Below are 19920 nucleotides of genomic sequence, written 5' to 3' on the forward strand. Positions count from 1 at the left end.
GTGGAATAAAACTGTCAGTGAGCTCAGGGGCTGAATGCTGATGTATAAACCTCAGCTCTTCACAACCACCAGGCCCAGCTCAGCCAGTGTATGCAGTGCAATGACAATTAACAGGGGTTTTATTTCACATTATATATATATATATCAAACTGTGTATGTATGTGGGTGTGTGTGTATATATATATATATATGTATATATATATTCACACATGCATTCAGACTCTCGAATTCCCAACACAAAAAGGAGCTCTGCTGTCTTGCAGCCTCCAGCAGGGTGATAAATCCCTGTATGCAGTCACATCCTGGAGGGGACAAAGTGTTACTGTGCCCATGCAGGTCAATTCATGGTGCAACAGAGTTGGACAAACTGATATTTGTGTTGTTCTCCTATTTAAACTGCTCTAAGAGCAAAGTCAGCATCTCCACAGGATACTGCTGAGATCACAGCCACTGTTAAAACAAAGATCCTCAGCTGCACGGCAAGCAGTGCTTCAGCTAATTAAAAGCCAACTAATTGAAATATCTAATTGACTTTTCTGTGCAGTGAGCTCACTCCAAGATCCGGCCCTTCTTGAAGGCATGGCTGGGCTCTGCATGTTCCTTCCAGACAGAAGGGAGAGCATTGCATGGTTGACAACAGCTCCTGGGCTCTTTGCTTGTGGGCTGCCCTCAGCTGATCCCCACGGGAATTAAAATTCAACAAAAGGAATAGAAATGCTCGGCACTGGGGCTCACCAAAGCCATGCAGATGATCTACTTTGCTCCAAGATGTCCTCAAACAGCTCTGTGTTCCTGTGGTTGGGTCCCCCTGCTTGACTCGTGTCATTTAGTGCCTCTGCTTCTCCTTTCTTCCCTTGCTGAGCTCCAGGACACCACCCAGCCAAACACATTTGCATTCCCACCCCATGCCAGCTCCCCACCAAGCTCCATTCCACACCATTTGAAAACCAGTGCTGCCAGAGGGGCTGCGCAAGCTGAGCTTTATTTTTCACAGTGAAAACCCAGCGAAAGCACAGGCCCTGCTCCACACCACGCCAACACCACATGGGTTCTAGGGACATCGGGTCTCTGGCTGTGCACAGCGATGCAGCAAAGGGTGCTGGTGGCCGGAGTGGATCCACAAGAGGAACCCAAACACGGCTTGTTGGTGCTCCATGAATTCTCCAGATGGGAGCTGGCCGTGGTTTTGTTTGGTTTTGTTCCCTCATTCCAAGAGCAAATCCCAGGGCACCAGATATTCCGGCCCCTTGTGCTTTTTCAAGGTTCAAAGCATATCTGAGAGTTACATCCTCTTTTCAAACAGAAGCTGGGAGCAAAAGGGAATTCCTGCAACGTAACCAGCTCCATTCAAAAAATAAAAATTAGGAAAAAAAGAAAAAGAAAAAGAGAGAAAAAAGCCTCCTTTCTTTCCAATAGGAAAAAAAAAAAAAAAAAGAAAAAGAAAAAGATAAATCCAAACCCTGCGCCCTAGGGCTGGTACAAGGTGTCCGGATCCCAGAGTCCGCCATGGAGGTGGGAAAAGCCCCGTGAGCTCCATCCGCCATCCGCAACGTGGCATCTCCTCGCGCCAAAGGTACGGTTTCTCCTTTTGTGTTTTTTTGTTTGTTTGTTTGTTGTTGTTGTTTTTGTTTTTTTTTTTTTGCTTTTTAAATTCACAGTCTGATCCAAAAGAGAAGAGAGATAAAGAGACGGGATGGAGGAGAGGAGGGAGAGTTTGGAGCAGGAGCAGGGAGCGTGAGGCATGCCAGGCTCTTGTCCTACGCGTAGAACTCCTCCTGCTTGTCCGGCTTCTGGTAGGTCACGTTGGCTTGTTTGGGTTCCTCCAATGTATAGCTGCCCTCGTCCTTCTTCTTCATCCGGTAGATGAGCAGCATGACAAGGAAGGCAGCAAAGAGGGCTCCCACCACGCCGCCGACAATCACAGCTGCAACAGAAAGCAGCACAGCTGTCAGGAGGGGAATTGGGCTGGGTTCTGCTTGGTTTTGTGCTTTATGAGCTGAATTCATGCTTAAAACTGAACATGAGGGTGGTGGCCTCATGCAATTTGTGTGATTTGAGGAGCTGCAACAGTGTGCTGGTTACTGTGAAGGATAGACAGGACCTGTCTACTGGGACTGGTGAGGCTGTGTGTCCCAGCACCACCCCGGCACCTTGCTGAAGGCCAAGCCCTCCATCCTCCCACCAACCCATCTGCCCCTCTCTCACCTATCAACACTTCCTTCCTCTCCAGGATGTTCTTCTGGGGGAGCTGAGCAGCTGAGCTACCCGACTCTATCGTGTTGTCAATGAGCCCCGGCTCTGCATTCTTGCCCAGCCCTGGTGCTGCTGGTGGTGTCACCACTGCCACCACCTCGTTGCCCAGCTCAGGACGAGTTGTTTCCTCCTCCTCCTGGATCTCGAAGTCCCCGCTGGGGCCATTACTGGTTGGGACTTCCAGGTCACTGTCGAGGACCGTCGTCAACTCCCCTGGCTCCACCTGGAGGAAAGGACAAGGTGGAGCAGGGAACAAGGACTTACAGGTGGTTCGTGTCTCCAGCAGCACCAATGTGGCTGGAGGAAGGGCATGGTGATACCATGGTGGGGAACATGAGGGTTAACATTGGAGTGTCCCTTCCCTGTGTCACCAAAGCGGATGGCTGTATTGCAGAGAGCAGTACAATCCCACATCTTGACTGTCACCTAAAAGCTAAGGTCTCTTTAGTCAAGCAGGACCATTCTGGCCAGTCCCCATCCAGGTGCCCTTGAGACACACAAGCTCCCACCTATGGCCTCCTATGGAGACCTAAGGAAGGTCCCATTACCCTGTTCTCCTCCAGCCCAATCCTCATTTATACATTGCCTCCTGCACATCTCCACACTCACAGCATCCTTGGGGACAAATCCTCACCTACATCCTCACCCTGCTGCATGCTGAGCTGATCCCACAGAGCATCCCTAAGCGAAGCTCTCCCAGAACATCTCCTCCGTGGGGCAAATGGTTCCCTCAGCCCACTACAAATGGGGATGAGCAATAGGCTGTTTGGGGATGAAACCAGGGCGGATGAGATGGAAACCTCTCCATGTCACAGAGCCCCTGGCACAGTGCACGGCTCACTGCTTCCACAAGCACGTGGATTTGTGACAGAGATTAATGGAAGGTCACCAGGAGCCCGGAGCGCTGCGCACATATATACATACCCGGAAAAGAGGGACTAGTTTAGACAAATCACTCCACCTTTCAGTCAAAGCGGTTTCCAAAAGGCCCCTTAGGGGCTCTGAATGAGAGATGGAGCAGTGGATTAAATCCCACCCTAGAAGCCTGATGGGCTGCAAGTGCTCAAGTGGGAACTGCAGAGTGGTTGGGTCTGCCAGTTCCAGGCTGTGAGCCGGGCTGCAGGACAGTGAGCTCAGCAACTGCACCCAGGGGAAAGCCCCAAACTGCCCTCCTATCGCTTGGGGAAGAAGCTCTGGAGCATTTGCCATCAACTCCATCCCTGTGCTCTATCCCTGCTGGAGGTAGTGAAGGTTCAGGTTGGATATTAGGAAGAATTTCTTCTCTGAAAGAGTTGTGATGCATTGGAACAGGTTATCCAGAGAAGTGGTGGAGTCACAACTCCTGGAGATGTTGAAGAAATGTGGAGATGTGGCACTGAGGGACATGGTTAGTAGGCATGGTGGGGATGGGTTGAGATTGTACATGGTGATCTTAGGGGGCTTTTCCAACCATAATGATTCTATGATTCTGTACCCCCATCCTTCCACCTCCCCTCTCCATTCCCCAAAACATTCTGCTCTCTGCACAGCTGGGAAGAGCCCAACCTGAATGGCTGGCTCAGGATTCACCCACTCTAAAAGCTCCTCATTGCCATCTCCTGGCTTCACCCATTGTCCATGAGCCCTTCAGCAGGTGAGAAGGGCTCCTGCCTCCTACCTGGGGGGCTTCTGTGGGTGGCAGCGTGGTGGGACTGGAAGGCAAGGCAGTGCTTTTTTCCGTGGGTTCTGCAGTCCTGGAGGTGCTTGGCTTTGGCAGGGACCTTGGCTTGGCCGTGCTGGAGGGGACAAGCCGTGATGTGGTCACCTCTGTCAGCACACTGGTTTCGGGAATGGAGGTGGTGGGCGTCTCCAGGGTGGTGGCCTGGGTGGTGGCTGCCTTGGTGACAAAAGGAGGCAGGAACCTCTGGGTGGTGGTGGGCTTGGCGGTGGCCACGGTGGTGCTGATGGTGGTGGTGGTGGTGGTGGTGGCAGCCGTGGTGGTGGTGGCTGTGGTGCTGGGGGAGTCACTGGCAGTGGTACTGGTGGTGGTTGTTTTCCAGCTGGGGATCACTGGTGTTTCTGTTATCTTGGGGATATACAGGACGCTGGTTGTTTGCTCGGGGGATGTGTCCTCCGTGGGGAACAGCTCAAAGGGAGTTGCCACGGGCTGCACCAAGGTGACGGGCAGCATGGCCACCGTGGTGGGCAGTGGGATGGATGTGTCTGTGGTGAGGCTGACTGCTGTCTCCAACCCCGACTCCTGCTCAAAATCTGGAAGAGTGAGAGAAGAGCAGAGGATGAAGTGGGCATTTTCCAGGACTGGCTGGCCATGTGGCCTCACAACCAAAAATCAGAAAGCACAGAGCAGCTGTGGGTTTAGCAGAAGACAAGGGATGCAGATTTTGAGGTATTAGCCAAAGCCCCTCTCTCGGGTCAACCTTTAAAACACCAGTACAGGCTGTTAGAAAAGGGCTAATCCCGCCTGGTAGGGCCAGAGACCAAAGTGGGAAGTGGAAGCACTTGAGCCCAGATTTGATATTTTTCCCTTTGCTTTTGGCTGAGAGAGAGCAGGGGGACTGCTGGGGAGATGGGTACAGGACAATCCACTCCCCCCATCCCACAGCTTCAGTCCCACCAAACCCCACCCACGACCCCACGCCTTCCCCTGGGAGCCCTGCAGCTACTCACAGCCGGAGCCGGAGCCCGAGTAGATGTCATCCACTTCATCATCCCCAAAGGGATCATCATCCCCGGAGCCCTCCAGGTCCACTGGCCTCTCATAGTTCTCATTGCGCCAGCGTTGAGCCTGCACTCAAGCAAGGAGCTGCATTAACCAACTGCAATGGGCACCACAGGATGGGGTTAAATGGGATGGGATGAGGAGAGCAACCCAAGAGAGCACCAAGGGAGGGGACTGCAGGCAGTGCTCTCCGGTCGAGCTGCTCCAAACTGCTTTTTTTTCCCCCCAAATAATTCCCTGTGGCAAATCTTTCAGGCAAGGTGACATTTTGTGGAAAGTGCACGTTGACTCTGATAACATTTCCTGTGGAAAGAGCCCTCTGGAAAAGGGAAAAAAAGTGAACTAATTGTTTTTGGAAAGTGTTAGAAAAAAATCTTATTTTAGTTCTCCAGCTATTGTTTACTTTTAGACGAGCTTCACGTGATTTCTGGCATAGGTGTGACATTAATGCACGCTATCAGCTGCCACAACCTGCAAAGTGACAGTATGACTCGATGTCAAACTTCAAATGTTCCGCTGCTCCATGGCGCTGCTAAAACTTGAAGGGCCCTCGCTCATAGCGCTCTTAAGCATCTTGTTTTGCAGATCAAAGTGTCTCCTGTTTGTGTTGCAAGGAAACAGTTTGACACTTCATTACAGCCCAAACAAGGAGGCTTTGATCTGTAAGATAGCATCAGATGTTTCAAGATGTAAGAAGCCGGGTTGGTGCTCGCACTTAAAGCAAAGGGGTGGAAGGGCCCCCTTTGCTATTATGGGATTGTACCTCTCGGTACAAACCTCTGGGTTTCTTTGTCTATTCCAGATTGAAATAAAAATGAGTTTTGAAATGTTAAAGTGGTTCTGTGCAGGACAAGCCTGCTGGTCAGGCTCCTGCTGCCTCCTCACCCCCCATTTCCCTCCTTGAAAATCAAGGTATACTCAATTGGTGATAGAAAGACGAGCTCAAGAGATTTCATATTCATTGCGCTGATCTGTACAGCATCGAGCTCCAGCTTCTGGCGAGGAGAGGGTAAAAAAACAGAAAAGAACTAATAAACAAAGGATGAGTGCAAATGACATTGCTAAATAAATGATGTCTCAATTGCAAGGTCTGAGGGCTGGGAGAAGAAACATTTGGAGCTGCTTTTATTTGCCTTTTGAATCCTGTGCTTGTTGGGTATGGCATGGCCAGACTTTAAAGCCTTCCAAAGAAGACAGGGATGCCCAGAAACTTGCATCTGTCTTCTGTTAAAAGCCTGTTAGGACACTAAGGCTGTCGTTTAATCCTAGACCATAGCAACTTTTTATGCTAATAGTACTGAGGCTCACAAGGAAACCAGGAGCCCATAACACAGGCGCACCTCAGCCCACCCCTTGGCCCTGCTGGATAATCTGTTGAGCTCCCCAAAGGTCATATTCTCTCTGCTTGACCTGCACAGCCTCTCTGTAATGGGAGCCACATGGCCCGGCTCTGCCAAGCTCATTTCTCTCTTAAATTGGAACCAGATGAGGCAGCTCCAGCCATCAGTTTCCAGTGCTTGGATGGGGAAATGAAAAATCAGGAGGACACGCCCGGCATGTGCCCATCCATCCCACCATCCATTCATCCCATCATCCATCCATACATCCATTCAATTGTCCATCCGTCCATCCATCCATCCATCCATCCATCCATCCATCCATCCATTCATCCATTCTAGGGATGGAGTCTTGGCAGAGCCAGTGTGTGCCTATGATGCATTTTGCCCAAAAGATGTTAGAGCAATGCAGTGATGCAAATGGGAAACATGTAGTGTGTGCCCATCCCATTGCAAAGAACAAAATTCAGCTGAGCATGGGAGTAGATTTAATCAAAGCAACTTGGGCAGTTGTCAGTGCAGTTTGCAAGCAGGGCTTGGTCCTGGTGGTCCCATGGTGATGAACCGTTGGGAAAGTCCTAGAGATGATGGAGATTGGTGCACAAGGGCATCAACACCCAGCTACACAAAGAGCACCATAGCCGATTCCATCACTCAGTGGGGCTGAGCCCAGTTAGACTCAGCAGTGATGGGGATTAATTACTCATTTGCCTCAGGATGAGCTGCCTCTGTGCCGTGCCAGGGCATGTGCATTTGTCTCCCTGCTCCCAATAGCAAAGGCATTGGCCAATTTACTTCCAGCTGCCTGTAACTCTTGTGGACACATGATGACACCGACCTACTGTCCCCTTGATGCCTCCACACTGTGGCTTGGCAGGGCTGGCTGGGAACCACAGCCAAGGGGCTGCAGCAGCAGAAATCACAGCCAAGTTCTGCACTAAGAGCCTTGGAAAGTGAGAGAGAGCTCAGGCCCTTTGGCCCAGCCCCATCAGAGCTGAGCCGGAGATTAGAGAGGCTTCCGTCCCTCTGTGCTGTCCGTGTGCATCTACCTCCCAGCACAGCAGATGCCCCATCCTTCCCTCTCCTCCCCCTTTATCAAGATAGGTGACATCATTTTATATAGAAAGAAAATGTACTGATTGGAAAGAGGATCCCACTGACATGCCCAGCACAGCAGCATGGGTTGTTTGCTGGGAAACCAAGGAACTAATGTGACCTGCCACCTCCTGCATGACCCTGCACATCTCCGGACACGTCCTGCGGCCAAACGTCTGCCTTGCATGCTGGGAGGAAGGGTGCCTTATAAATCCATCCTTAGCATCGGGGAGAGGCTGGCAAGCCTCCCTAGGATGCTCTCAGGCCCTTCTCTGGTAGCCATCGGCATGGCAACGGTTGCCATGGAAACCACCTCCTCCATGGCGACGCAGCATCCACTGAGTGTGCAGGCAATGGGTGATTTCCTCGGGCACACCCACCCCAAACAGCTCCGAGATTCCTTTCCCAATGAGGTCATGGGGAAAGGACATGGGGACCTCAGTTGGGAAACAGAATTCTGTGCTCCCCACTGGGATCCCACAGCCAGGGCATCCAGGGAGAATGCCAAAGCCAGTAGCATTGGAAAGCTCAGATGGACACAATCCTGCATGCAGGGTCAGCAATCTGTCCGTGGCTGAATGCCATTGTCTCAACACGTTAAATTGAGAACAGACCACAGGAATAGTGTTGATCATTTCTATGATATTTTCCAGGGGATACTTTCAATTAATCAGTCCTTGAGAGCACCTTTCTGGTGTTTTCTATATAAAACCTTAATAACTCATTCCAGCACATGATTTAGTGATACTATAAACAGTTGAAATAATATTAACTTGCACATAAAGTTGGAACGAAAACATTGTTTCTGAACCCTAAAGACTCCACAGTTCTTTTCCCACTATGAAACTGCTGCATTTCCACGCTTTGATCCAAAGCTGAGTTAAAAATAAATGTGTCGGCAAGCTGCTCCTGACAGCAGGACTGATGGTAGAGACCATGGAGGCTGCTTGAGCTGGAGGTGTCCATAGCAAAGCCAAGTAGGACGGCCAAAAAGCAGTGCTGGATTCTGGGGGTGCAGGATGCTGGTGGGAAATGCTCTTCCTGCACATGGGAAAGCTGCATCCTCACCAGGTCCTCAATCCCAGACCAGTTTCAGCTCTTAGAATCATAGAATCATTAAGGTTGGAAAAGACCTCTAACTTCATCTGTCCACCTATCACCAATATTGCCCACTACACTCAAGTCCCTAAGTACTACATCCACACGTTTCTTAGCACATCTATCAGCATTCTCCTCCTCGGGATCGCCTGCTTCCAGTATCATCTTTTATTCCCATGCTTCAGTGGATTAGTGCCAGATCTTACCCCACAACATAATAAAATATCCCCGAGCCAGAGCTGGCATGAAAAATAGCAAACCTCCTGACATCAATTGTTGCTAACACCTCTCCCAGCACGCTCTGCTTTCTTCCTCCAGGGAGATGGAGGGGAAAAGACACAACAACAAACCCCCAGACACAGTACCACCTCCTGCTGCAAAACACCCAATGAAGAGATACAAATGAGCTCAGTGGATGGGACTGCATCAGGCAGATAAGAATGCTCCATAGGGATGGGGTCAACACAAGTGCCAACACCTCCATGAATGGGGTCACCCTAAATGCCAACCACACGACAGATAGGATCACCCCAAGTGCCAACCACCCGATGGATGGGGTCACCTCAAACACCAGCCATTCTGTGGATGGGTGGTTCTGCACCTCAGAGACAACCCAGCAGCTTAAACATACCACGCAGAACTTCCCCACCCAGCCCAGAATTGATTTAATTTGCTCGGCTCCCTAATCCTATTGCAGCTTAACATGCAAAACCGTCTTGAGCTTTTCTCACCTTCCACAAAGGAGCATTTCAGAGCTCGCTCTCCGAGCTGAGATTCAGCTCTCCAAAGAGCTGGAAAATAGGACTTTATATCTTTTCCCCCATTTCTTAGATTGGAAAGAACCTTACAGATTATCCAGTTCCAATCCCTGCTATAGGCTGTTCCCCACCCCTCCCAGCTCAGGCTGCCCAGGGTCCCATCCAGCCTGGCCTTGGGCATCCCCAGGGATGGGGCACCACAACTTGTTTGGCCAACCTGAATATTGGGTTGGGTGCTCCCAGGAGCATGCACTGATTCACTGCTGTAGTTTGAGAGATGTTGCAGTGGGGATGCAGTTGGATGGGAGGGTTAACTCTTGAAAAGCAAATACGTGCATGCATACATTCATGCATGCTGGAGCGCCTGAATTTGAGAAAGAGAAAAAAAGGCATTTCTTCTCCCTAGTCCACACTAGGACTTAGGTGATATTTGCCTACCATGAGCTCTATCTGCTGCAACTATTTGCTTGCAAATGTAATCAACCTGCTTCCAATAGCACCGTTCAGCCGTGCTCCCCACTCTATCATGGTTTTTAGCAACTCAATGTGCAATAAAAAGTAATAGAAATGCAATTAAAAGGAAAGCAAAAGACATTCCTGGAGCAGCCCAAGCATTTAGCAAAACTTTGCCCTTCTGCAAAGTGTGGAGTAGTGGGGACCACCCGAAATGCAGCCCCCAGGACCCCACTGTCTGCACGCACCAAGAAAGCTCGGGTTTCCAGATGAAAGGAAAGCTCCCAAATCCATCCAAGCGTGGAGCCTTGATCCCAGCACTGCCATCTCTGATTACTTTGCCCAGGAAGCACCTCCAGCCCCGCAGGGCTCATTTTACTGAGAAAATAAATGGGTGGGAGGGGTCAGGCCCTATACAAGAGCAAAGTTCTGCCAATGGACAAAACCAACCAAAGCTCTGGCTGAGCCATCACCAGGAATGGGGGATTTTCAGCATTTTGGCAAGTAATGGGAAACGTTTCAAATTACCCATCCATGTGCATGTGACCTGGGCTTAGGCGCGTGCGTGCACACATGCACACACCAAGGGGTTATGTTGCTGGAAAGCACTGTTCAAATATTTATACAGCCTAAGCCTCATTGTTTCCTGCCCCCAGATGAAGTTCTTTTAATGAAATGTAACTAAACAAACCGTTTCCATTCTGCCTTTCCAACAATAATTATGGTTGATACACTAAATGGGATGGCAGCTTTTCAATGCTGTGCTGGAGAGATGGAACACAGCATCCTCAAGGCAACATTTCCTAACACACAGCCCCAGCCCTGAACATTTGGGAGAGGGTTTAAATGTTGGCTCTGCACCAGAGCAGTTCACCCAGCTGGGATGCTCATGAGGCTGAGATGGCAGGAGATATAAGGGATATTCCTGGGGAGCAGTGCGGTCTGCTTATCCATCTCCATCATCCATGGTCACAGCAGCACCCAAGCAGCACTCAGCTCCTGAGAGATACCTTTGAAAAGAGGCATGGCCTTCCCAAACTCACTGATCTCCAGGCAGAAAGGGAAAGGAAACTGAGGCAAGCCTGCAGCCAACTGGGAGCACACCCTCATTGCACACAGCCTGTGCTCGTGGGATGAAAAAAGTCAAAAACTGGGTGTGTTGGTGCAACATAGCCCAAAATGGGAGGAAAAAAACACCAAGAAAACCAATCAACCAACCTACAGACAGACCTTCAGCTCATGGAGTTGGGGTTCCTTGTGGATGGGTGCTCAGACCCCATGGGTTTGCACCACACACCTGCAGATTTTGAATCCCTTTGGTACTGCTCTCATCCTCCCTGGGGCTTCTTGGAAAGCAAACGTGGGAGCACCCCGTGCTCACAACCGTGGGCGGTTCAGCGAGGGACAGAGTGGGATTAAGGATGGAGCGCAGGGGATTACCCGCAGCTCCTGGCAGATTGTGCGTGCCATGGGGGAGGGCACAAAGCCCCAGCCCTGTGCATTTGGTGGATTTTATGGTGTAATAAATGGAGGATTTACCTGGGGAGGCTTTGCTAAAATTACACCAGAGGCACACATGCAAGCAACAAACATCCCCAGGCATCAGCCTGTGCACCCCAAGCACAGCCCAGTGCCCATGCAGGATCACAGCACACAGTCCAGGCTTTGTGATTCTCCCAGCTCCCCTTTCTGCTTGCTTCCATAAAAATGCACAAGGACACATCCTTGTAGATAAAGGTGCTATTTTTGGCACCTTACATCATTAACCTCTCGGATTTGTTGCTGCTCATGGCATCCCCAGGGACGCGTTGCAGGAGGGTGCAGAAAACACACGGATGGGGGAAGCACACTTGCAGAATTAAAGCAAGGTTGTGGTTGGTCTGGGCACAATTTGGCTCAACACCATGGAATGAACAAGTTCCCTTTCTCCCATACATGCTGGGTTTACAGCGTGATGGGGATGCTACAGAAAACGTTTGGATGCTCAAAGGATGCTCGTTGTGCCCACTCCCTGAGCAGAGGTCCACAGGGCTCACAGTGGGGACGGAGCAGAGAGGTGGTGTGGATGATTTCCTAACAAATTCCCTGAAATTATTGCAATCAGAGCAGTCAACCCAAGGTTGGACCAGGATCAGCTCCATGCTGACCCTACCTGGCCTTCAGCATCTCCAGCCTCCTGCATCCCTCCTATCCCAGTGCATCCCAGCGTTTCTGAACCCACTGCACTGACATGAATTTTTCCAGCTGCAGGAGCAGGGACTCCATGGCCAGACTTTATCTGGAGAGGAAAAAAATGCTGTGATCCCCTTCCCAGACTGCTCTCCCCACTCCCAGAAAATGATGTCTTTCGATGCTGGCATCCATCATCATCCATTAGTCCAGCCTTGTCCTCATTAGGGCGATGGTGACAATGCAGCCCCTGGGTGACCTGCCTGGTGTCACACAGGAGTCCCCCAGACTCTAATGCCAAGACTCCAAACCACTCATTTCACACCCAGACCACACCACCTCCCTCTCCCCCTCCTGCCTGTGCCTTTATCTCCTTTAAGCCGATTGCTGCTGCAGCTCCAGGCTCGAGTCCTCCCTGCAGTGAACCTCCGGTGCCCGCTGGCCCCCAGGTGATGTGGGTGTTGCTGGCAGTCCCAGCCTGGTGGCATTATAGGGATTTACAGCCTGAAACACACCAATGTGCCACACCAGAGAGGTCCCCAGCCCAGAGCATCTATTGAGGGCTCCCCATTGGGAGGTGCCCCCATTCTCCCTCTCATACCCAGCCACAGCACACAGGTCTGAGCTGAACCTTCATTAAACACGGGCGAGAGATGCCCAGAGGATGTTCTCTCTCTCTCTTCCCATCAGCACAAATGTGTCCAACCCAAGTAGTGGCACCCATCTCTGCCACGCCATCCCTGCTGTCCCTGTTCTCAGCGTGGGATGTGGTGAGGCAGGCAGCAGATGGCTCAGGAGCCTAATCCTGACCAGCACGGACAAGGAGTGGTCCAGGACCTCATCTCCCAGAGGGGAAAACCACAGGGGGCAGGGAGATCCCAAGCAGAGGGATGGCACTGAGACACAAGCCTGCAGGAGCCCTAGTCTGGAGAGGAAGAAGGGCATAGGGTGAATCCTCTCCCAGGGCAACAATGCAAGAAAAAAGGCCATGGGGAAGTTTCCTGAGGGTGTATGTTTCCTTATGGGGGATTTGGGGTGATGCACAATGCGCTGCCACGTGCTGCACTGCGCTGGTCCTAATGCGGAGATGTGGGTGGAGAGCATCCGCGTGGCCAACATCCCATAACCCCATCATGGGGCTGGGAGCAAGCAGAGGGCCCCAAGGCCAGCTCAGAGCAGTGGGGTGGGGGCAGGCAGCCAGAGCCCACCCGTCCCAGTGCTGCGGTGTTCCACTGCCTCACACCCTCTTCCTTTTCCCAGGACGGAGCGCGGAGCACAATGAGCGATTGTTCGCTGGCGCCGCCGGGGAGACCGAAATGACCTCAGCACTGCCGGCAGGAGGAGAATTTGGGTGGAAACGTGCGCACGGGATGGGGAAACACAGCCCTGGGGCTGCACAGTGCAGCGTTCTACCCCGAGTTCTACCCTGAGAGGAGCTACAATACTTGTGGGGTTGGTGCACGCTGTGTGGAAACCACAGCAGAACTGAAACCACGAACGGCCGCAATGAGCAGTTGTGGGATCTAAAATATATACATATGTATTATGCTTTTTTTTAAAATGTCATTTCATTTTCTGGGCATGGCTGCAATCAGGGAAGCAATTGGAAAGCGATCAGGAGGTGGTGGGAGGAAGGAGGTGGGCTGGGTTGGGGGCAGCGGCCGTTTGCTGGTGATGGAGTGAAAGTCCTCCAGCATGGGGTGACAGTGCCAGGGCTGGTGTGGAGGGTGCTCTGCTCTGAGCCCCAGTCCTTTCACAGCCACAGACCCCAAAAGCAAAGTGGGAATCGCCATTAATGGGGATTTCCATGAGCACGTGGTGACAAGGAGAAAATCTTTGTCCACTCCAATGTCAGTGGCTTTTAAAGTCATTCCTGAGGTTCCTGAAGGAGAGCAGCGCTGTCACAACCGCCCCACACCTCATCCCAGAACTGTCACAGCTCAGTAGGAGCCCTGCTGCCCCTCTCGTGCTGAGCCACATCTAATGAAACCTCCTAATAATGATTAATCAGGACTCCATCAAAGCCTGCCATGTGCAGCTTTGCCACTGGGAGATTAACACAGAATCCCCCACCCAGACTGCAGCTCCCCCAAATGCTGCTGGACAATGAGGAGGGCTCTTTTCCCAGCAGCCCTTCTCCTTACAGTGTTTAATTAGGAATAATTCATCCAGGGCAGTGCTTTGCTGACTGCTGTCCCGAGCTGCAGACCACGGCATTCAAAAGCTGCACACGCATAGGAAGGAGCTGCTGCCCTCCTTCCTCCGAGTTGTCATGGAAATGGTGATGGATGGGGAGGAAGATGCTGCACTTGCCAAAACCAAACATGCTCACAGCCCCTTCTGCAGCTTTCCAAGGGACCCCGGGCCACTCAGGATGAAAGGGGATAACCCTGTGTTGGTTTAAAGGGGCCCCACAGGATGGGGACGCAACATTTCCAGGGATGCAGAGATGCCTCAATCTATCCTGACACGCTGTCACTAGGAGGAAGGAAACCCCATAGGAGAAAAGCAGTGACGCTGATGCCCGGTGCAGGCAGGGATGCTCAGCACACCTGGGGCAGCGAGGCGAGATGCCCAGCCCCAGCCCCATGAATTACCCAACTGACATATGTAGGACAACGCCTGCAATGCCAGCGTGCCCACGACCTACTTTTGGAATTTACATCCATGAAGCCACGTGTAGGGGTGGGGCTCAGCTCCTGTGCCCATGGGCAAGCTCCCCTTCCTGGCACATCCCATGTTACTCATAGGGAGCATTTCAGAGCTCCATCAGCTCTCAGTTACAGTTCCTGAAAGCAGGTGAGAAACAAACAGGAGATGCAAGAGGAGGCATCCCTCATCTGATGCCTCTTTTCTCCATCCAAAGCAGTTTCTGTAGTGCCCAACTGCTGAGAACACAGCAGGATGACACGAGGAAACAGAAGTGTGCTCTCTGGCTTTCCTCTGTCATGACCAAGAGGGTAGAGAAGGGGGAGAGAAATCTATTTTTTCTACAACAGGGTGGTCAGGACATTGTCAAAAGGGCCAGCATCCCCCAGGGAGATGGGTATAGCATCCCAACATGGGGTTGGGTACTGGCATCCTTGCAGGATGATAGGCACAGCATCTCCGTAAGGTGATGGGGATGATGGTACCCAACCCCACGTAGGGATGCCATACCCATGTGGGGTTGGATGTAGCACCCCCTCGTGCAGGCTGCTGCTGAGTCACAGCCCCCCCTGCACACACCAACCAACCACCCCTGCGTCCCCCAGACCTGCAGCCCCTCGCAGCCCAGGAGCTGTCAGGGCAGGAGGGAAACGGAGGCAGGGCAATGCCAGGAGTGGGTGAGCACACTGCCAGGGCACTGAGATGCTGAGGGAGCAGCCCCAGAGCTTCACCCACCCCTCGCACTGCCCTAGGGAGGCGTTTCTGCCCAACGAGCTGGGCCTGGACGTCACCCTGCTCTGCAGGACACGAGGCTGCAGCCCCAGCAGAGGATGAGAAATGCTCGGAGAAGAGCTGAGCTGTATGCTGGAATTACACACAAACCATGTGTTTGGGCTTTTTTTTGATCCCCTCTAATTGCTCCTGCTATTTTAACTGAGACAGACATTTCCTTGATGATTTTTGAGGGCTATAAATGTTTCATGCCCCTGGCACGGCTGATGGGTTCCCCTCAGCTCCTCCCTCTACGGCACTGAGTGCCATCACCTCCCTCCTTCTCCTCCCGGAAATCAAAGGAACTGGAGGTGCTCCACACCAGGACTTGGGGAGCACCCACCTCTGTATGAACATCACTGGGGTGTGAGGGTGGCAGCTTTAAAGACATCAGCACAGGGATATTTGGGATTCCTTCTGCAGGGTCCCGTATGTGGCCTTAAATGCCTGAGATGGATGTTTGGAGAGCAGGAATAAGAGTGTTTAGCCCTGAATCGAAGATAAAGAGGGGGAGAGGGGGAGGGACTGACTGAATTGCCCCAATTACAGCTCCAAACTTAATGATTCTACAGTAATCAGCACTCAACCCATTGCCCCAGTGATGGCTGCATGGGGAACGGTCCCCAACCAGAGCAGTGCTGGAGACACCTCAATCCACTGGGACAACGCAGTGCCATGGGGACACCCCAATGGCTGTCCTGCTTGCACCTCTGCAGCCCCACTCCACAGCCTAATTGAGGCCTGCTGGGCTGCTAACTAGCCAAACCTATTATCTGCTGATAAATGGGGAGAAACAGCTCCTTTTTGTGCCAGAATAAAACAAAGCAAGCAATTACATGGGCTGGACTGAGAGCAGAGGCAGCCGGGTGGCACAGTGCAGGTCTCTGCATCTCCAGCACACGTGGTCCTCAGTGGGATGCTGATGTCCTGTGATCTTTGGCAGTGAAGTGGGGCTAATTAGAGCCTAATTAGTGCTCACGGATACAAACGGAGGGGGTTCTTCATACCATAGCCCCTCGACAGCCATACTAGGGATAAAGAGGAGCATCTCCCCTCCTATCCCAACCAGAAGAGGGAGAGGAGGAGGAAGCAGCAACACCACCAGTGACAGCTGCGGGACCACAGCATGACACAGGCATTCCCCAAAGCCCCAAAAGGCTCTGAGTGGGCAGGGAAGAAAGTGCCCCATCATCAACCCAATGCCAACACATCCTCCAAAGCCATCCGACCCAGCTCAGGTCCCTCTGCCGTATGGCCCAGCTTGTTGCAACTCCAAAAAAGGGAACCCCGCTCTCTGCCAGACCCAGCTAAAAGCACAGCCAGAGCTGCACAGAATCACCCCATTTCATCAACAAATACCTGGCAGCTCTGCCTTTTTCCATTGGGACGGGGCCAGGGTTTCAGAGCGGGCCGGGTGCCGTCCTCCCTCCCCTCAAAGTGTCACCTCTGGTGTCACCACATCCCCGTCCTCTCACCATTCCTTTGGCAAACACACGGGCAGCACGTGAGGGAGAAGGAAAATTAAAGGCTGCACGGCGCTATCTGCCAAAAAGCCTCCAAAAGAAGGGAGAAAAAAGAAAGTCATAAATTTCTCAACTTAAAAAAAAAAAAAAAAGATTTTATGTAGAAGTCCATATTTGACCACAACTCCCACTCTCTTTTCCCCAAAATCGCAGCTCTTGGGTATATTCCTGGTGTTTCCAAGGGATGCTCGTGTTAGCAAACAGTGTGCAGGGGCAGGCACGTCCCTCTCAGCACTTTGCAGCAGTTATTCCACCCGACCAATGCGGCTCATGGAACAGCTCTGCCTCCCCCCTCCTCTTCCTCCTCCAGAAAACAGCATTTTTTGGCTCATAAATTCTCTCGCCAGCAAGTTCTGCTCAGCACTGCCCCAACTCTGGGAGGCAAAACTGCACTGGGGCCACGTGTCCCGAGCATCCTTCTGCAAACAGAGCATTTCCCCCCATTTCTCAGCAATGCAACCTTCCCTTCTCCGGGAAAGAAGCGGCAGCCCTGAGATCTCCACTGTTATTTTTATCTGAAAATGAGCACTTTGAGCAGCAGCCAAGCTGTGGGGAGGGAGGGAGGGAGATGTTTCACATTGTGGGGATGTAAACACGGCTGAACTTCCCAGCTCAGGGCTCACACCGTGATGCTGAATGTGGGCAGGGAGGCGCAGGGTGGCAATGCTGTGGGGCACCATCACTGCTCACCCCTCTGTCCCTCTGCTCCGCGCGTTCCCCAGAAGCCCGTCCCTGTGCCACCCCCACTCGGACCCATTTCTTCCCAAATCCACACTCGTTGCTCAGAGCGGTGACCCCCCGGTGCTGCCCTTTGCCCAGCGCAGCCCCAACCCTCAGATCCCATCCCACCCCACAAAAGGCTTTTGCCCCGCTCGGCTTTGCACGAGGAGCTCGGCATAAATGTCACATTAATTAACTGAGGGAGATCTCTGCTCGGCCACAAAAAGCCCTCTGTTCCGCCCCGCTCCCTGCCTCCCACCTCTGCTTTCCCTGCGGATGCCAACGTGCAGAAGCTGTTCAAATCCCCCCCCACCCCCAAGAGCCGAACTGAGACCTCACACACTCACTGCACGCCACGCCATTCAGATCTCTGCAGACCTCAAAAAGGAAAAATCCCACAGCACCAGGCTGGCAGCCCCAGCACAGAGCCATCCCACACCCCGTGGTCGGGACCCCACCACTGATCCAGGGTGGAAGCAGTCAGCTCATCCCCTTCCCTGCCCTCCTTCCATCTTCCAGCTGGGAATGGGCTCCCTTCCCTTCTCCCTGGCTCCCAGAACCACTTTTGGATTCTCAGGTGCCTACTATGGGGTTGAGCTCATTCCCCACCCCATAAGCCCAGCAAAGGGTTCCAGACCTCAACTTCAGCCCAAAGCAATGCTGTAGGGAGGGGGGTGGGCAGGGATGGCCCAGGAGATCTCAGTGCTGCCTTCCTCAGCCCCAGTCACATCAGCAGGGGGATCCAACATTGGTGCAGTGTCACCACGTCCCCATGCATGAGGGGATGGGGGTCCCCAGTCTGTATCACACCTCCCTGAAACCATCACACACGGGGCTGTTTCCAGGCATTGCCCTCATCCTGCAGCCTCCAAGGAGAGGAGAAAAGGGGAGACTTTGTCCAACACAACCAAACAACATAGCAGTGATGGCAAAGAGCAGCAGAGTGAGACCTCGGTCCCCTCTTGGTCCCCAATGAACCCACAATGAACTCCACAGCCTATCATCCCAACCCTCACATTCACCCCTCTCAGCCCTCCTGCCTCTGCTCCTCAGCAAACGGCTGCATTGCCATCCACCAACTAAAGATCCCCAAATGGAGAAGAAAGAGAAATGAAGGGCTCCCCTTGGTCCCAACAAGGAGGGATGGAGTGAGCTGCCAGCCAGTCCCCATCCACCCCAAATGAATGCAAAATGCAACATTCAGCTGAATAAACGCTGCTGGCTGCATCACCCCAGTGTGCAGAGGGCTGTGCTGCTCGCACATCGCACACCTCGGGGTGCTTTCAATGAGAGCTCAGCAGCCTCCTCAGAAACAGGCACTTTGTGTCTGCTGCTCTGGAGGGATGCAGCCACCACTGTGAGAGCCACGCGGAGCATCTGCACCCCTGGAGCATCTCTGTGCTCAGAGCACTCCTGGAGCATCACCAAGCTGGAGCATCACCATAGCATCTCCAAACCCAGAGCATTCCTGGTGCACCCCTGGAGCATCTCCAAACCCATCTGGAGCATCCCTGATCCTCGAGAATCACCAAAACATCTCCAATCCTGGAGCTTCCTAAACCCACCAAGCATCCCCAACCTTGGAGCATCCCCAGCAGTTGGGCTGCAGGAAGGGAGGTACCAGAAAAGAGAAACCCCATAGGAGTGAGGCAAGCTCGGTGCTATTAAATCCAGCAGGTTGCACGCTGGCGGGCAGCCAGAAATGGGGACTTTTTCCTCTAAAAGGGGAAGGGGACGGGAAGGGAAAGAGAAGAGAGTGGAAGGGGAAGGGAAGGGGCTCTCCACGCTGATGCTCCGCTGAGCCGAGCACTGAGAGCCGCGTCCGGGAGCCGCCGCACGCAGCACCGCCCCAGGATCCGCTCCATCCCGTGCCGGACCCGACGCCCAAATCATCCCCTGCGAAAAGCCCTGCCGGGGCGGCCAACACCCCAACCCCGCCGGCTTCTCCCGAAGGCGTTTCCCCGTGACCTTCAAACGCCATTTCCCGCAGCCTCGACGCCCCCCCAGCCCCCGCAACCGCCGCTCGGTGCCGACCCCGCTCCCCCCCCCACCCCAGCACCGCACCCCGCCGTGGCTCCGCACTCACCAGCGCTGCGCGGGCGCTGAGCAGCAGCAGCAGCACCGCGAGGCCCCGCAGCTCCGCGGGCATCTTCGTGCCGCAAGGACGGCTCAGCAGCTCGCGGGGGCGGGGAACGGCCTTTGTTGCCGCCGCCCTCCCCGTCCCCTCCCCGCACCGCCGCCCCGCTGGAAGCGCCCGGCCCCGCTTCCCCGCTCCGCCCGTGTGCGGAAACCGCCCCGCCCCGCTACGGCCCCGCACACCGCTGTGTGTGAGCGGAGCTGGGGGGAGAAGGGGGGTGGAAAGGGGTGTGGGGTGG

At 53.1% G+C, this 19920-nt stretch overlaps 1 protein-coding gene across 1 annotated transcript; it reads right to left on the minus strand.

Moving 5' to 3' along the window:
- Window positions 1-1747: 1747 nt before the first annotated feature.
- Window positions 1748-19702, minus strand: SDC3 (syndecan 3). Its single transcript, NM_001303195.1, is given in 5 exon segments — window positions 1748-1924; window positions 2206-2476; window positions 3911-4503; window positions 4921-5038; window positions 19632-19702. Coding segments are annotated over 5 exon segments (1212 nt in total). The 5' UTR covers window positions 19695-19702; the 3' UTR covers window positions 1748-1757.
- Between the last annotated feature and the right edge of the window lie 218 nt (window positions 19703-19920).

This window comes from Meleagris gallopavo, chromosome 25 (genome assembly GCF_905368555.1).
Source record: "Meleagris gallopavo chromosome 25, MGAL_WU_HG_1.1, whole genome shotgun sequence".
NCBI lineage: Eukaryota > Metazoa > Chordata > Aves > Galliformes > Phasianidae > Meleagris > Meleagris gallopavo.